Genomic DNA, 17,564 nt, shown 5'->3' on the forward strand with positions numbered 1-17,564 from the left:
TCCTGCTTTTGAGTGGAAGTTTTGTCTTTGCACGGGAGCTTTCCACCTGCCTCTAGGCACTCGGAAAGCTGTTTTACAGGCTAGAGTCTAGCGGCTCTGTCCTGCCCCTTCCCTGGTGACTCGGGATCACTGAGGACCCCAGGGTCCTCTGTCTTCAGTAGCAGATGTTTCTGCTTCTGTGTTAGGATCACTAAGGGAAGTCACGTTGAGGCCTTTTTCAGGGTTATCTCTCCCTACCCAGTATCATATCAGGCATGGAAATGACATGCTTTCCTGGTGCAGAGTGATAAAATGCTCCTTAACTGCCTTCTCGTGGGTGCCCGGCTCCCCAGGAAAGATGGCAGAGGAGCGGAGAGTGGGTGAGCACTGTGGAAGCAGGAAATGGGCTGTATAATGGTAGTGAGAGTGTGGCCCACAGCTGACCTCTGCTTCATATTCACGGTTGACCTTGGCAAGTGACTTAACCTGGACTAACCCTCTCTCCCTCACCTGTGAGCCGGGGATAGTGAGTCTCCGTCAGTAACTTACCTGGAGGGAGAGTCTCGCACAGTGGGACCGGGAGATGCGTCTATGGTTTGGGGGGATGGGCATGCAGTCACTCTGAGCATGGTGCTCCTGGTGGTGAGCTAACAGGTGCCAGCCAGCAGCCCAGGAGGAGGTGCTTGAGAAGACAGCCCTGGCTTTCTGCCCAGCCCCTACATCTGCGGCTCAGGAATTACTAAAAATATGAATGAAAAGATCATCTTCCCTGGCTTGTGGTCAGGAGCCCAGACTCTGGGACAGAGTGGCCTGGGTTTGAGACCTGGCTCTGCCTTCATGGGCTGAGGGGGCTTTGGAGGGTCCCCTCCGTTTCTTCACAAATAGAATGGGGATAATAAGTGTAATCAGCCCTGGGTTTGTGGGCAAGATTAAATGAATATGTAGACAGTGAAGGTCTCTTGAACAAGTAGCACATACTGCTTACCCTTCCCATCTCCCGAGTTTGTTCAATTGGCAAATTTATTAAATGCCTTTTATTTGCCAGATGCACTGCTTGGTCCTGGCAGACCGTAGGACGGAACCCCTGTCCTTATCAAGCTTTTGGTCTCATGGAGGGGTCAGCAAGCTTTTTACTATAGGGCTAGATTGTGAATATTTTAGGCTCTGGGGGCCATAATACCTCTGTTGGAACTACTCCTACTGTGGTGCTGTGAAAGTCACTACCAAGAGTAAATGGATGATAGTGGTCGTGTTCGAATAAATCTTGATACACAGAGACATTCGGCCCCGCGATTGCCATTCGCTGGCCTGTGTTCCGGTGGGAAGACAGCTGTTAAATAATCACAAATAAGTGTGTTGTAACCTATTGGGATAAGTGCCGTGAAGCTGCCTGTAGGATTCTGTGAGAGGGAAGGGTCCAGGAAGGTAGCTTGGAGGAAGTGACATGGAAGCCAAATGATGATGAGGAGGGAGCCAGAGGTGACAAGCCAGTGGTGGGGGGCACTCTGCAGGGCCAGCAATCTGGCCACCCTAGTTCTGAGCCTGGAGGCTCAGCATTGCTGTCTTTTACAGGCTCAACAGGTATTTTATAGCTTTCTGTGGGTAAAAACATAGTGGTAGTTTTTTCCTGATACACAATGTATTCCAGTGATCTCCTGCCCCTTCCCCCTAATCCCCACACTGAGAGATAAGCCGTATTAATACATGAACACGTTTTGTTCAGCACACTTCGGACAGGTTCTGTTCCTCTCTGTTCCACTGGTTTTGCACACGGCTTTGGGAGTCAGGGCGGTCAGATTGCTCTTCATCCCATTACTGGGTGTAGACTGGCGTTCTCTTTAGAACTCATTTGTACTCGTTGGTGCTGCTTTTCTCTTTCTGCTTTTTAAAACTTTGTCATTTTCTCTTTCTATTAAGCTGGGCAAAGATCTGTAGTTCCCAAACCATTTTGGAAAAAATTAATTTTCCCTTTGACAGGTCGTGTTTCTCCTGACTTCCAACCTCAGTTTGACATTTCCTTTAAACAGGTTCCTTTAAACAGTATTGTGAGGAGATTTTACAGAAAAGGGCATGTGTGTGTTTCATTCTAGAATGTTTTAAGGGGTGCCTCAGAGGTAGGGGTTTGCCTGTACAGTGGTGAGCCCCTCAATTTCTTTATTTCTTCAGCCCCGGTGATTCTGCCGCTGCAAGAGTCAGCACGGTGCAGTGCTTGGGCGGGCACGCACTCGGGGGTGGGTGGCGTGAGTTCAAACCCACCCCCCCTCCGCCCTCTTGCGATGTGAGTTTGGGTGAAGTTGCTTGCTCTCTCTGTCTCAGTTTTCTTATATTTAAAGGGGGGGGTGGCATCTACCTCATAGGGTTATTCTAAGGATGAATGTGAGTAAAACACACATCAAGTCTGAGAGCAGAGACTGGACACAGTAAATGCTGTTTAGGGATTATCTATCATCACTAGTGCTAATCACATCTGGGAAACCAGGGTCCATCCTTCCTCCCTAACCATCCTGAGTTCTGGCAAGTGGTTCCTGACTCACCCTGAGTCCACAGCCCGACTGATTCCTTTTTGCTTGACCTTCTGGCTAAGGCAGTGGGAATGACCTTTTGTCACCGGAAGCCTGGGAATACTGTTCCTTTTGAAAAACTAGTCTTTTAGGTACTTTGGTGCTTTGAAAACATAAATGATAAGTAAATATCCTTTGGAACATAGATCTAAAAATGTGGTTTTAGCAGCAGTATTCACCTTTCTTATCATATCTTTTAATTAATGATATTCTTTGTGTACTTAGAAATCCTTACACGTCCTTTCTTGCGTCTCTCCTTTGCACAAACTGACCAGGGAGGCTGCCCTTGTAGGATGGGGAAAATAGGCCACCTCGGAGGGATCCTGGGTGAGTAGGCTTACTTCTCTGAGCCTTGGTGTTTTCGTATGTGAAGTGGTCTAGCAGGTCTCCACGGACCCTTCTGGTCTCTGTGTTTGGTTTGGGCTCCCCGTGGGATGACAGCATTGTCTTCGGTTTTTGCAGGCCTCGCAGCGCCCTTGTTCTAATCACATCCTCCCCCCGGGCCAGGGTCTGTCTCCCTTTTTCGCCCCCTGGGGGAGACATTCTAACGTGTTTTTCTCATAAATTGCTTTTAAAATTGCTTTTAAACGAAAGGTCTTTCTCCGCCCATCTCACGCATTTGTGATTCATCCTTCCTGAGCTGCTGCTGCTGCTGTTTGGTGTTTCTGTAGCGCCCCTTGGCAGTCGTGGAATTGCTTTCAGAAGTGCTTTGAAGAGCCAACATTACCGTCTTCTTGTTGGAACTTGTCCCAGCCCAGATTCTATTTTTAATAAACTGCGGTGCATTGTTTTTCAAAGGTTACTGGATTTTTTTACTGATGGAAATAAGAACTCAATATTTCCTATACCGCCAGGCCCTGTGATTTACTGCCGTGGATAAGTTTTTCGTTCAGCATCTGGTCAGAGAACGGCTATTTTCAGTGCCTCCCCACTTGCCTTTTGTGCCACAGTGCTGCTGCTGGGTGCGTGCGGTGGAAGTTCAGGCTCTTGGGTTTGTAGTGCAGCTTACAGTTTACATAGTGCTGATAACATTCCCTGTTTTGCTTGACTCTCTCTGCCGCACCGAGCAGTGAGTAGGTAGGCTGGATATCAACAACCTCACCTCTCAGCCAGGAAACTAAGGACAAGAGAGGAAGCGACTGAAATCACAGGCAAATTCCTACTGGGGAGAGGACAAAGTGGCCAGTCCAGCTCTGAGGTGTGCGCTGTGGGCCTCTGATAATTGGTCTGCAGGACATTGCTAACTTTATGGAAATTTTCATGACAGTAATCTATGCTCATAGTAAAAAATGCAAACGGTTGAGAAAACAAAGCCCCTTGGTGACCTCCTCCTCTTGCAGCTCCTCCCCCAGACACATACGGGGTCTTCCGTGTTCACCTGGGTCCCACAGATGTAGAGTCTTGGGTGCTCAGGGTCTGTAGACGGAACGGTGGCTCTCCCGGTGTTGTCTGGGGCACGTTGTTACCTGCGAACGTGTTTTGACTTATCACTGGCTCTTGGACAAGTGTTCATAGCAGTACCCATAAAGCAACTTTACGTTTTTTAAATAGCTACATGGTATTCCATTGTATGGATTACTGTGATTATTTAACAGTTCAACATATTTCTAACTTCTCTTCTGTTAACAAACTTTGCTGCAGGGACCATCCGCTACCTCGACTCCTGGCGGTTCCCTCGATCTCCATTTTCCACTTCTAATTTTAGCTGGTTGTGACTGCTCAGGTGGAGAGCCCCCAGCTGCAAGGGAGCTAGGTGCAACTAGATTAGATTCTGGCCAAGGAACTTGCCAGCAGAAGAGATAGATACAGGCAAGGAGCATCCTTGAAAGGGGAGGAGCAGCATGTCCAGTATGGCTCCTTGTCTGCCCCACCCCACCCCACCCCGCAGAGGTTGTCAGCTGGCAGGAGCTGGAGTGGCCATCTGGGCTCCAGAGATAGGAGCTGACTCTTGAGGATGACGGAGCAACAAGATAAAAAGAGCCTGAGTCCGCAGCACTGTCATGCCACCAAGTCAGGCCTGCACTGCTTCCTCTTACACATTTGCATGAGGGAGAGAGATAAATTTCCGTCTTGCGTAAGCCATGCTTATGTGATTGGGGTCGGTTACCATCTCTGTCGTCTTGTACCGGGTGAGTGTGCGGGTAGAATGCATTGCTTCAAGTGGCATTGTGGGGACGGAGGATGTGCACCTTTACCATTTTGACGCCCTGGCCCGTGTGGTGTGCAGTCAGTGGGTTGATGTTTCTCTCTGACATCGATGTTTCTCTCTCTCAGTCCCTCCCTCCCTCCCCCTTCCTCTCTCTCTAAAAGCAGTGGGGAAAATGTCTTTGGCAGAGGATTAAAAAATAAAAATAAAATAAAAATGTGATTGGTAACGCCTAATTGGCTTTTAAGCAGTTGCCGCCATCCTCGTCTCAGGAAACATCCGCCATCGAGCCGTTTCCTTTTGTCCCGCAGAGATTTGCATTTACTGTGTTGAATCCCCAAATCTGTTAAGGAAGCACAGAAATTCGCATTACCAACGGGAGATGCCAGCATGTGAAGCCCGAGTTTGGTTCCAGCTGTGACTGTCAGTGATGTTCTATACCGGCTCCTAGAGAGCGGTCACGAAAGGGAAGGGTGCGTGGGGGAGGGGTGGAGAGTACCCTTCGGCCTCATTGGACAGTAGGTGGGGAGAGCTCACACGTGGAAGCTATTCAAACAGCCCCACTCAACCCTCTTCAGCCAGCCAGCTAGCCAGCTGGTATTGTGGACCTACTGTGTGCTGGCCACTGAGAGTATAGTATTGAACAGGTCAGGCACAGTCCTTGCTCCCTTGAGGTATGTGCTGTATTGTCCTGTACATAATGTGCACCCACGTTTTGTGTGCATTACACACAGGATCATTATACCCTTGTATAATGTGCACCCTTATTTTTCCCTCAAAAATTTGGGCCACAAAATGTGCATTATACACAAGAAAATATGGTAGTTCGGGGGCTAGGATGGATGTTAATAATTACATCCATCCAACATCAAGTGAAATAAATACTGTCAGAGACATACAGGATGCTACCAGTGGGGACTAGAAGGTGTGTGTCGGGGGTGGGGGGGCTATATGAGTTTCTTATTGTTGCGGTAAAAAAATCACCACAAACTCTGTAGCTTCAAATAGCACAAGTCAGTTTTCTCAGTGCTCTGGAAGCCAGCAGGATGGCACACCTTCCTGAGGCTCTGGGGGAGAATGTGTTTCCTTGTCTTTTCCGATTTCTAAAGGCTGTCTGCATTCCTTGGCCCTCGTCCCCTTCCTCCGTCCTCAGGGCCAGCAGCACAGGGCCCCCAAATCCCTCTGAACTCTTCTTCTGTCCTCATATCTCCTGCTGCTGCTGCTGCTGCTCCGCCTCCCTCTCCTGAGGACTCTTATGATTGCACGGGCCCACCCAGATCATCCAGATAATCTTCCATCTCAGGATCCTGGAGTGAATCATACCTGCAGATGCCCTGTTGTCGTTGAAAGTAGCGCAGTCACGGGTTCCAGGGACTCGGTGTGGGCATTTCAGGTGGGGACCATGATTCTGTTCATCACTGGGACTGCCCAAATCCAGGAGTGGTCAGTCAGTCAAGAATTCCCTAGAAGCAATCACTAGGTGCCATCAGTAAATGCATGGATCTAAAAACTGTGGTATATTTACACAATAGAATTCTATGCAGCAGAAAGAAAGAAGGAGCTCCTACCCTTTGCAACAGCATGGATGGAACTGGAAAGCATTATGCTGAGTGAAATAAGCCAGGTGTTGAAGGACAAATACCATATGATCTCACCTTTAACAGGAACCTAATCAACAAAACAAACAAACAAGCAAAATATAACCAAAGACACTGGAATACCGAACAGGTTGACAGTGACCAGAGGGGAGAGGGGAGGGGATTTCAGGAGAAAAGGGGAAGGGTTTGCAGGAACAAGTATGGAGGATACATGGACAAAAACAAGGTGGGGTGGAAATGGGAGGGAAGTGGGGAGGGCTTGGGAGATGGGCTGGGATGGGGATAAAAGGCAGAAAACTGTACCTGAACCATTAAAATAAAAATAAAAAAATTTTTAAAAAAGAATTCCCCAAGAAGGATGATAGGTACCGACAGGGGAGGGAGCCTGGAAGAGCCTTCAGGTGGTGGATGGGAGGGAACCTGAGGTCTGTGCAGAACACAATAGAGGCCATTGTGACAGGCCAGGTGTGGCAGCCAGTGGCAGGCGAGGGAGCGAAGCTGGAGACAGAGGTGGAAGTCGCTGGGCGGTGTTAAGGCCGGTGGGTATTTAAAAAGAGCACTCTGCTGCTGAGTTGGCAGGGGGGTTAGAGGTGGGTGAGGTGGGTGTTGGGGGTTGTGGGTGTTCAGGAAGCTGCTGTGATTCAGATGAGACACGCTGGTGGCTGGGCCTCTGACCGGAAAGAAGGGAGTGGATGTGAGTTTTAAGGAGAGTGAGTCAATAAGACAGTGATGGATGGGTGCAGAGTGCAGAGGGCAGTGTTGGGTGCGACCCTGAGGTTTCTTGCTGGGAAGAGGTGGCATTGTCATTTATTAAATGGGGAAACACCAGGAGCAGATTCGATTTGGTGGGGAGGAAAAGTGCAGGCTTCAGTTTTGGGCAGATTGATTTCGACTGCCTGTGAGACGAGCAAGCCTGAATGTCAGTCAGCGCTCCTCCCATCCGAACCAGCTCGGAAGTGAGGTTTCAGGGCCAAGGGAAGAGTGGGAAATGGGTAGCTCGCGGCTGCTGATTGAAGCCGTGGGGATGGGTTTGGCCTGGATCCCGGAGAGAGGCCCTTGGAGAGGGAGGAGGGCCTCGGCCTGGGGGGGACGCCAGCAGCTGAAGGTGCCCCTGGAGGAGGCAGTGTTTGGAGCTCAGCAGGGGCCGAGTTAGGGTGGAGTCCAGAAGGGGCTGTTCTCAGGGCAGAGGCGGCGGTGAGGAAGTGGAGGCAAGTCTCGAAGAACAGTACGGAAAACTTTACACACGTAGTATTAGTACAAATTACCATTAACTTTGTCCCTTAAGTGATACAAAGTTATTACCTTACAGTTCTGGAGGTCAGAAATCTGAGTGGGTGAAGGCGGTGCCGGGCTGTGTTCTTCCTGTCTTCTTGCCCTGTAAATTCAAGAGGCTGCCTGGCTCCCTTCCTCCATCTTCTAGATTAGCAGAGGCGAGTTGAGCCCTTCACACATTGCGTCTCCCTGACCTAATGTTCTGCCTCTGTCCCCCACTTTTAAGAACGCTTGTGATGACATTGGTAATCCAGGACAATGCCGCATTTTAACATCAGCTGGTTAGTAAATGAAGTCTACCTACAACCTACGTTTCCCTTTGCCTGGAAGGGTAATGTGCTTGCAAGTTCTGGGCATGAGGACATAGGCATCTTTGGGAGACCGTTATTCTGCCTGTACACATATGTGCAAAAGTATAAACAGAATAGTGCATTGAGTCCCACCTGCCCACCACTGAGCTTCAACAACACAATTTTATTCCCATTTCACCATTGGGTCATTGGAAACAAATCTTAGAAATCACCTGATTTGTTTGTAAATGTTTCAGAACATGTACAAAAAAGATGGTGGTTTAAAGAAGCTATTAAGGAGAGGTGAGAAGAGGGTGGGAACTGGGGGAGGTGTGCGGGAGAGTATGTATGTATTTTTAATAGGAGACACACTTAAGCATGTTAAATTCTGATGGAAAGGATTTAATAGTAGAGAACAGGTTGGTCTTAGACAAAAGAGACCAACCTCTTTAGCATTAACAGGGGAGGCACAGAGTTTTGAAGGTTTGGAAGCGTGCAATGATGGGAGTTCTATGCTGGTTAAAAAATTTTTTTTCTTGTTGGGAGGCCAGTGAGAAGAGGGAATGATGAAGTTTTGGGGAGCTTGGGGAAAGTTGGGAATGGTCACTGTGGAGCGGAGAAGGAGGGCCCTGGAGAAACAGTGTTGGAATGTGGGACATGTTGAGGGCCGCTTGAATTGGGTGAATTCTGGTGAATTTGGTGAGGTTAGCTGTGTGACCTTTCCCCTCAGCATTGCACATCTGTCTGGGTAGGTAGGTATTCAGAGAAGGTAGATAATTTGGTTCTTACTGTTGTTGTTTTTTTAACCATGTTGTATGACCCAGGACAGGTGGTAAGATGTTTATAAGAGCAATTGAAATCATGATTCCGTGGACGCTAAGCCAAGTGAGAAATTAGAGGTGTCACGCTGTATGTAGCTGTGGCAGGAAGGCCTTAGGAAGGCAGCAGGTAGTGCTGACTGGGTGTTAGGGGGTCGCCAGCTCCAGGGACTCTGCAAGTGGGCAGCTGTAGCAGAGCCGCAGACAGTTGGGAAAGAGAACCTCAAACTGCCGAGAGAGCAAGGAGAGAGCAAGGTGTGAGGCAGCTCCTCCACGTGGTACTGAAGCCTCCCAGGAGGCAGGATGTGAAGGTGCCTTCTGTGGATGGTGGGTCATCAAAGGCGGGGAGAAAGGAAGGCCTTTGTGCGGTGCTGGTCAGCACTGGCCGCAGACAGGCAGGGGTTTGGACAGGGTATTTCTCTTCACTCTGCCTCCTGGGTCACTGTCCTTCTCGAGAGTCATCACCCCCTTCTTCAGTGCCCCCTCCAATTGGAGAATATCAAGACAGGTAGACACAAGCAGACTCAATTTAATAACTCCCAAACAACGGAGAGCGTGGATTAGCTAGCCATGAATATATGGCTAGCTCCTAAAGAAAGATTTAACGAGATCTGCCACCACGTGCTCCACTCGTATGACTGGCATTCCTTCTGGGCTCTAAGCCGTACGTACTGATGTTGCTTCAGAAACGGCTGTGGGTGTGTTTAATATGCATCATTTACATCGATCTGTGGATGAGATGTGGCTTTATGAACATTTTTAGTGATTTTTGTCTATACCATAAAATCTTGCTCTATTGTGATACGTATTATTTTTAAAAATTCAGCCTTGTAGATGGGGTTACTTTATTTTGAAGGCAATGAAAAGCACAGGTGTGCACACACCGAGGAAGGCAGTGAAACCGCCGTGCACCCAGACGACCAGTGAGTCAGAGCCTCCGGTAAAGGGTGAAGGAATGTCCATTGGTGGAAAGGCATGCGGACCTAGAAAACAAGAGAAGCAAGATGACATGCTGAGGGTCGGAGTGTGCTCTTTCTTTCTGCTGTGGTTCTCTTTGCATAAATTGGGTTATTTTGCTTTTAATGGTGCTTATTGACATGTGACTGTTTTGACTAGTTCTCAGCCCACATTTTCGCCATTTCTTCCTGTGACAGGAGATGCTAATTATATTAGCCCAGAGTAAGTAGCAGCAGCAGATTTTTTTTTAACAGTCTCTTTTTCTTTTTCAAATACCTATCTCCTAAAGCTCTGAGATTCTGTGAGCCGTGAGTCTCCCATGATAGTTGGAGAGTAGTAGGGCCTTGTAGGGCCCACAGTGCCTGGGAGCCCGGTCCCACCCCCGACACTCCTTACCTCCCTGACCCACCTTTGGTCAGGTCTCCTGATCCCAGCAGACCCATCCAGGCCCTGGGGAGGGGCGATAAGCAACATGGTATTGCGGGTGCCCCCTGGCCCTTAGTAGGGCTCACAAAATGGTTTTGTTTGATAGGATTGCTCTGCGGAGCTTTTGGGTAAGATCTTGGGCTCCCGAGTCTGACTCCCGGGTTCCAGGCCCACCTCTGCCACTGTGGTCCTCAGGCAGGTTCTCAGCCCTTCTGAGCCTCATGTTTCTGTCTGGGAACCGGGAATCATAGCAGTACTTCCCTTGGAGGATTGTAGTGAGAATAAATAGCGCAGTCCCTGGCACATGGTAGGACTTCCCAGTAACTATTACTTGTGCCGGAGCAGTTTACGCAGCTTGCCAATTTGATGCACTTGGGAACTGTTAGGTTTTCAGTTGTGTTTCTCCATTATTTACAATATCCCTTGGATGTGTCACTGTCTTCTCTGACCACCCTATTTATCTGTCCACCTTCTTCCGCCCCCTCCACCATGTCTCTCCTTTGCCTCGTACTCCCCGGAGCCCCTACCTCATTTCTCATTTTATTTTTCTTCACTTCGCGTGTCACCTTCTGTCCGGCGTGCTTGCTTTTTCTGTCTCCATCCACTAAACTGTGAACTCCGTGGGAGCAGGCATTGTGTCCACTTTGTCTGCTGTTCTATCGAGAGAGCACATAGTGGGCGTGTGATAAATCTCTATCAGAATGAAGACATTGGCTTTGACAGTGACGGTATGATTCGGCACACTGCCAAATACTACGAAAGCTGCTGCCACTCTCTGAGCTTAGAACGTTCTGGGCTCCAGGACCTCTTGATGTCAGGTCGCTCATTGGCCTGTGTCACACCTCCTGTCCCAGCAGAAGATGAATGAAGCCAGGGAGAGCAGGACTGGGGATGCCCGAGTTGGATGAGGAGAGGATCCACAGCCGGGTTACTACTGACACCTTTTCTTTTGGCACGAACATTCCCAAACCCAGGGGCGCCCAGGGGCAGCGCCGTCTCAGGTGGCCTCTCAGTATCGTTTCACCTCCTTCTCTGTTCTTCATGCCACAGAGCTTTTGTTATTTTTCTCTTTCAGGGCACCAATGCCTCTGCTCTGGAAAAAGACATTGGTCCAGAGCAGTTTCCAATCAATGAACACTACTTCGGATTGGTCAACGTAAGTATTTAAAAGATGTATTATCCTTGTCAGATATTTTAGACAAGCAACACCACTGCCATTTTCATCAACAATCTTTAGGTCATTGTCCATGCTCTACAGTTACTAGAAGTGGCAGATGTCAGGGGCGGGGGATTTAGTCCAGTTTTTAAAAGTGCGAGCTATCTCAGAAGGGTTTCATTACCGCATCATTGGTTCGGGTTCTTTTTTTTTTTTTTTCCCGCCTGCATTTTAGAGGATTTCCTTCGTGCACATAACTTTCAGAGGGGATTTTATGAACCTCTGTAGCCAGACCTGCTGTTACATGTTCTCCCTTCACCCTCTGNCCAGAGCAGTTTCCAATCAATGAACACTACTTCGGATTGGTCAACGTAAGTATTTAAAAGATGTATTATCCTTTTCAGATATTTTAGACAAGCAACACCACTGCCATTTTCATCAACAATCTTTAGGTCATTGTCCATGCTCTACAGTTACTAGAAGTGGCAGATGTCAGGGGCAGGGGATTTAGTCCAGTTTTTGAAAGTGCGAGCTATCTCAGAAGGGTTTCATTACCGCATCATTGGTTCGGGTTCTTATTTTTTTTTCCCCGCCTGCATTTTAGAGGATTTCCTTCGTGCACATAACTTTCAGAGGGGATTTTATGAACCTCTGTAGCCAGACCTGCTGTTACATGTTCTCCCTTCACCCTCTGCATAAGTAAAGACTCGTCACCCGTCTTCTCAGCACGCATCGGTGCAGAGTTTTGAAAGTGTCACCAGCTCACCACCAGTAACTGTGTAAGGGTGCGACTCGGCAGTGGTGCCTGGAGCAGGGGCGGCGTGTGGGGCCCAGTTTATCTCTGAATTCCTGGGCCTCATCGTACCTGCACTCAGCCTGCACTCCCTTGTGTGTGAGCAGACTCACCAGGCTCTGCTTCTTGGGTGAGCTGGTCATGACCGCATAGGAAGGCAGTGTCACCCACCGCCTTCGTGAGCTTTCTTCCTCACCCGATCCTTTCTCTCTGAGGTGGAGCTTTCAGTGACGTCAAGCATTAACTCGAAAACACTTTGTTTTCTGGAACAAGTGCTCTGAGCTTAGTCAGTCAGTGCCCTGGTGTGATAGGTCACAGTTTCCACTGGGGAGGCCGGAAGTATTCTCTGCGAGTGGATGCTGCCTGAGATGTTATGGAGAGAATTTTGGCTTTCAAGCAATACCTACATCTGAGTGCTGCCTGTGCTTCTCACTAGCTCTGTGGTCTTGGGCAAGTCACTTGACCTCTCTGAGCCTCCTTGCCCCCCATCTGCACCTCTTGGCCCACTGAAGACCTTGACATGAGGCTGAGGTCCAGTGTGGGCACTTGGTAAACGTTAGTTTCTTTTTTTCCCTAGGAGTTGTCCACTGGATCAAGACCAAGCACCGTTGAAGGGTGTTTGGGTAAAGGCAGGACATTGTGTGACAGAGAAAAGAGTGAGAGGAGGAAGGCTGCCGTGCTGGAAGATGGGCATGGTGCTGATGAAACGCTGACTCCTAATTTTCATACATAGTTTTTTCAGCCATTGTGCGCAGGCCTCTGCTTAAGCTCTATGAAGATAGTTACCCAAGCTGTGGGGGTTCCGCCCTGGCTAGGGAACGTACAAATGCAGACTTTGGGGGGGAAGTCCGGCCGCTTCCTAGTTTGTGGGAGCGTTGTGAGATCCAAGTTCATTGANGTTAGTTTCTTTTTTTCCCTAGGAGTTGTCCACTGGATCAAGACCAAGCACCTTTGAAGGGTGTTTGGGTAAAGGCAGGACATTGTGTGACAGAGAAAAGAGTGAGAGGAGGAAGGCTGCCGTGCTGGAAGACGGGCATGGTGCTGATGAAACGCTGACTCCTAATTTTCATACACAGTTGTTTCAGCCATTGTGCGCAGGCCTCTGCTTAAGCTCTATGAAGATAGTTACCCAAGCTGTGGGGGTTCCGCCCTGGCTAGGGAACGTACAAATGCAGACTTTGGGGGGGAAGTCCGGCCGCTTCCTAGTTTGTGGGAGCGTTGTGAGATCCAAGTTCATTGAGAGCTTTTTGTTCCCGTCGAACAGTAATTCATGAAAATTCTGCCTTTCCTTTAAAAAGAGGTTTGTCTCCTATTACATAATTGTGTCCAACTAGATTAAAACAAGTAGAAAAACAGGAAATGTTCTATCTTAGCACACCTTAGAAATGCCATGGGAAGTGTGCCGGAGCTTCTGTCTGGCTCCTGGGTAAGCGGCATACAGGCCAGCCACCGGTCCCGAGAAGACACGCGTGTTCTATTTTGATCGTTCCCAGCACTTCGGCATCAGTGATGTTAATCTTGTTATTTCCTGAGTGTTCTTTCTCTCCACCATGCAGCAGAAATTCTGAGGCGATCGTCTCCGCTCTGTTCCTCCACAGAGTTGGTTTTCCAGTCAGTACAAACCAACAAGGGGATGACTCTTTTCCTCTTTCATCGTCATCGCCGCGTCTCTGGAGGCTGAGAGCACAAAATATTTCTGTGCGGGCCCTCCTCTGATTGTAGGGGACCCGGCACTGGGTAGCACTGGACGGCACTGGATTGCGGTCCTGTTAGAAGCAAGGTCAAGGGCGATCGGGGAGTTGCAAGGGAGGGAGCCAGGGCACGACTGAAGGAGGCCTCTCTGCCTCCGTGGCTCCGGAGGAAGAGGGGAGACTGGTCTGAAGCCAGTGGGCAGGGACGCTGGGACTCTGAGGGAGAAAAACTGAAACAGGACCCTGTTCCCTGGAGGCTGTTTCATCTAAGCGAGGTGTTTTCCTGGTCCCTGGATTTCTTGTTGATCTGGATTTTTATTTTTGCCCTCAGGGAGTTTGGATGTATTGCCACGTGGTGTCTTTTATTTAGCCAGTTGCTTTTCTGGGTCCCCAGATTATGTCATTTTTTTTGTTCTTTTTTTTTAAGCATCAGAAGTTCTTATTAGATTTTTTAAAAATTTATATTTTATCCAGGCAGAGTACTTACTATCATTTCAGAGATGGTGGTGGACTAGAGAGGCACCAGGCTGGTGTAAACTTGTGTTCATGTCCCTGTTGACCAGCTGACCGTCCGTGTTCCGAGGGGTTCACTAGTTTCCTGACCTGGTGAGCAGGACCCCAGCACAGGGACACGCAGGCCGGTCGGCGGAGGCCGGTGGCGGTGGCCTGCCCCCGACTGGGATTTGAAGCGTCCCTGTTGTCCTTTGGCAGTTTGGGAACACGTGCTACTGTAACTCCGTGCTGCAGGCCTTGTACTTCTGCCGGCCATTCCGGGAGAACGTGCTGGCGTACAAGGCCCAGCAAAAAAAGAAGGAGAACCTGCTGACGTGCCTGGCAGACCTTTTCCACAGCATCGCCACGCAGAAGAAGAAGGTCGGAGTGATCCCACCCAAGAAGTTCATTTCAAGGCTGAGGAAGGAGAATGGTGAGTGGCATGGCGCGCTGAATGTGCGTAAGGGCCTGAAATAAGGAGAATCGACAGTGGGTGTGTCCTCAGAATGAACCCCTTTTCTCCCCCAGGGGAACATAGGATGGTCCACTGCCAAAACGTACTTTTTTAAAGGAAAGATATTTCTCTTTCTCCTAGCACACATAAAACAAAACTGGATAAAAAAACATGCTTAAAAAATTCAGATTTGTCATCTTAGTTCTGAATGGTCTTTTTATTCCACAGTTGGAAAGCCTTTTTTTCCTGGGTAGACCATCGTAAGAGGGAAAATTGCCCAAGGCAGCCTTCTAAGCAGGAAACTCATTGGAAGAAATAGGTTGATGCAGTAATTGAATAAAATAGTACTATTTTAGGAACTTGTCATAAGTGATTAAAGTAAATGCATATTATCTAATCAGAGCCTCTGTTTTAAAAATAATACCTGTGATTTTTATTTGCCTCAGATAATTGAAAGATATTAAATTGTTAACCTTTGATAAAATGTCTTGCTGTCACCTGATTTTTTTTGTCAATTTATATCTTTTCTTGGGGTGGGGGCAGTGGTGGTAGAGACTAGGTTACTCCAGAAGTTTTGCATTGGTAATTTTTGTGACTAGAAACATATTTGATATTTGTGTTCATCCTAGATTTTCAGCCTTACTCCACCAGATTTGTAGTTAATCAGATGTTTGTTTTATGAAGTCTCATTTGATTTTGATTGCTGTCTTTTAAAATTGTTGTAATTTATACGGACCAGAATAAAAATAATCTGCGGGGGTGGGGCAGAACTCTCCGGAGTCTCATTGTGAACGTGATTAATAATGAGGCCTCACAGCTGTATCCATCCCAGGCCCGTTTGTCCGCGTGGCAGGGGACGGCAGTGGGCTTCCGGAAGTGTTTGTGTTTGGTTTCGGAACACCGTCCAGTAGATACCTTCTCACAAGCAGCCCTCAGCTCCCTTACGTGCTTCGTGCAAGCTGCTTCCGGGCTGATCCAGAATTTAACACGATCTCTGGGAAGAGACCCCAGTTGCTCGGGATAACTTGCAGAGTAAATCAGTGGTCGTTGGTGGTCGCATCATATTAAATATTGATATTTTATCAGGAAATTTATTTCTGCTATTTTTCTTCTCTTTTTGTAGAATAAAACTATTTTGGTGGCTTTTATTTACATCATGGCTTTAGGGAAATACAGGGAGTTTAGTTCTTGGTGGGTGCGACAAAATGGAAATGACCAAAAATTCTTTTCAAACTTCCCTACTGAAGTTACAAAGTAGAGATGAATATATTCCATACCTGCCCATCCTTTCAATATAAACACTGAAGAGTGGCTGTAAAATTGAGCATTTCGTTCGCTTCTCAAGAATCAGAGATTGAAATAATGGCCTTCTCCTTTCCAGATCTTTTTGATAACTACATGCAGCAGGATGCTCACGAATTTTTAAATTATTTGCTAAACACTATTGCGGACATCCTGCAGGAAGAGAAGAAACAGGAGAAACAAAATGGGAAATTAAAAAATGGCAACATGAATGAACCTGCAGAGAATAATAAACCGGAACTCACCTGGGTCCATGAGATTTTTCAGGGAACGCTCACCAACGAAACTCGATGCTTGAACTGTGAAACTGTAAGCATTGTGCTGGCTCTCGTGTAGTTTGCTTGTGCCTGTTTGTACAGGCTGTGTTGTGTGTGAGTGTGACCTGGTGCCGTATTTAGTGCCTGGCGTTTGTCTTCACTGTGTGCATACAGTTCTATGTGTGTGCATAACCTCAGGTGCAAACTTCAGGAAGCACGTCTCCATCTAAGATGTGTCACTCAGCTGGCTCAGGGAGAGCGATGAGGGCACATTTCAACAACTGGATTACTTTGCATCCTGGGGAAATTTTAGGGCTCACCAATTGAACTGTTGAACTGGACCTCCAACCAGTGATCTTGAAAAGATTTTGGTTACAAGGTGGCTATGTGTGACTTAGACCATCCCCCCAACTACAAGGAAATCAGTAGTGTGATATGGGGAACTTCAGGTCAGACGTCAGGCTTGACTCCTGATTCTCCAGCAGTTAGCTGGGTGTTTAGGCAAGTGCCCTTACATCACTGCTGTGCGGGCTGGGCCGGCTTCCATGTTTGGAGAGTCCAGCGCATGGTAGTCACTTAGTGTTAGTTGAATTCGAAGACATGACCTCCAGAATATGATTCAGGCTGTCATGTTTGCTTGGTATATTGGATTTAATTCTATGTATGGCCATGCGATATGGTAGTTAGAACCCAGCTCTAGCCCTGGCCAGTGTGGCTCAGTTGGTTGAGCATCGTCCTGCAAAGATCGCTGGTTCGATTCCCAGTCAGGGCACATGCTTGCATGGCGTGCCTGTTTGGGGCATGTGTGAGAGGCACCTGATCCCTTGCACATTGATGTTTCTCTCCTCTGTTCCTCCCTATCTTCCCCTCTCTCTGAAATAAATAAATACAATCCTAAAAACCATAAAAAAGAACCCAGCTCTAGAGTTAGGCAGCGAGTTTGTATGTTGGCTCAGCCACTCAACTGGCTCTCAGTGGTGATGGGACCCTGTATGTATGTCCCACCTGTCTGTCTTCACCTCCTCTGTAAATTGGCGATGACGAGAATGCCTGGGGGTTCATCAGGGGTCTCAGAGTTTCCTCACATGGTATGAAAAATCCTGTAGGAGTGTGTATTTTCTTCTATGGAGAGAGGAAGTTTCTTTCAACAGATTCTGCAGAGGGGCTGTGACCTAAAAGTAGTTAAAGTATGTGGGTTTAAGTGGAAGGCTCTTTGTTTTTTTGACAGTTTTTTTTCTGTCCTTTTAAACAGTTTTGGAATCAACTTTCCGATTTCTTCACTGTAGAAAAATTAGAAAACATAGCGAAGCAAAAGTACTAAGATTACCAGCAGTCTCCCCACCTGGAGTTGATAAATTTACAACATTTTCTA

At 47.9% G+C, this 17,564-nt stretch overlaps 1 protein-coding gene across 2 annotated transcripts in view; it reads left to right on the forward strand.

The window, feature by feature from the left end:
• USP46 (ubiquitin specific peptidase 46) overlaps nucleotides 1–17,564 on the forward strand; it is a 55,963-nt gene that overhangs the window by 13,778 nt on the left and 24,621 nt on the right. Inside the window, exons 2-4 of one of the 2 annotated variants that reach the window (XM_037034076.1) lie at nucleotides 11,123–11,203; nucleotides 14,399–14,612; nucleotides 16,015–16,244. In XM_037034076.1, the coding sequence (XP_036889971.1) occupies nucleotides 11,123–11,203; nucleotides 14,399–14,612; nucleotides 16,015–16,244 (525 nt within the window). Of the gene's footprint in view, nucleotides 1–11,122; nucleotides 11,204–11,529; nucleotides 11,575–14,398; nucleotides 14,613–16,014; nucleotides 16,245–17,564 lie in introns of those variants that run through there. The other variant, XM_037034077.1, reaches the window with a different exon arrangement.

The sequence above is a fragment of the Sturnira hondurensis genome, unplaced genomic scaffold (genome assembly GCF_014824575.4).
Source record: "Sturnira hondurensis isolate 20B ecotype Veracruz unplaced genomic scaffold, ASM1482457v3 Scaffold0022017, whole genome shotgun sequence".
Taxonomy (NCBI): domain Eukaryota; kingdom Metazoa; phylum Chordata; class Mammalia; order Chiroptera; family Phyllostomidae; genus Sturnira; species Sturnira hondurensis.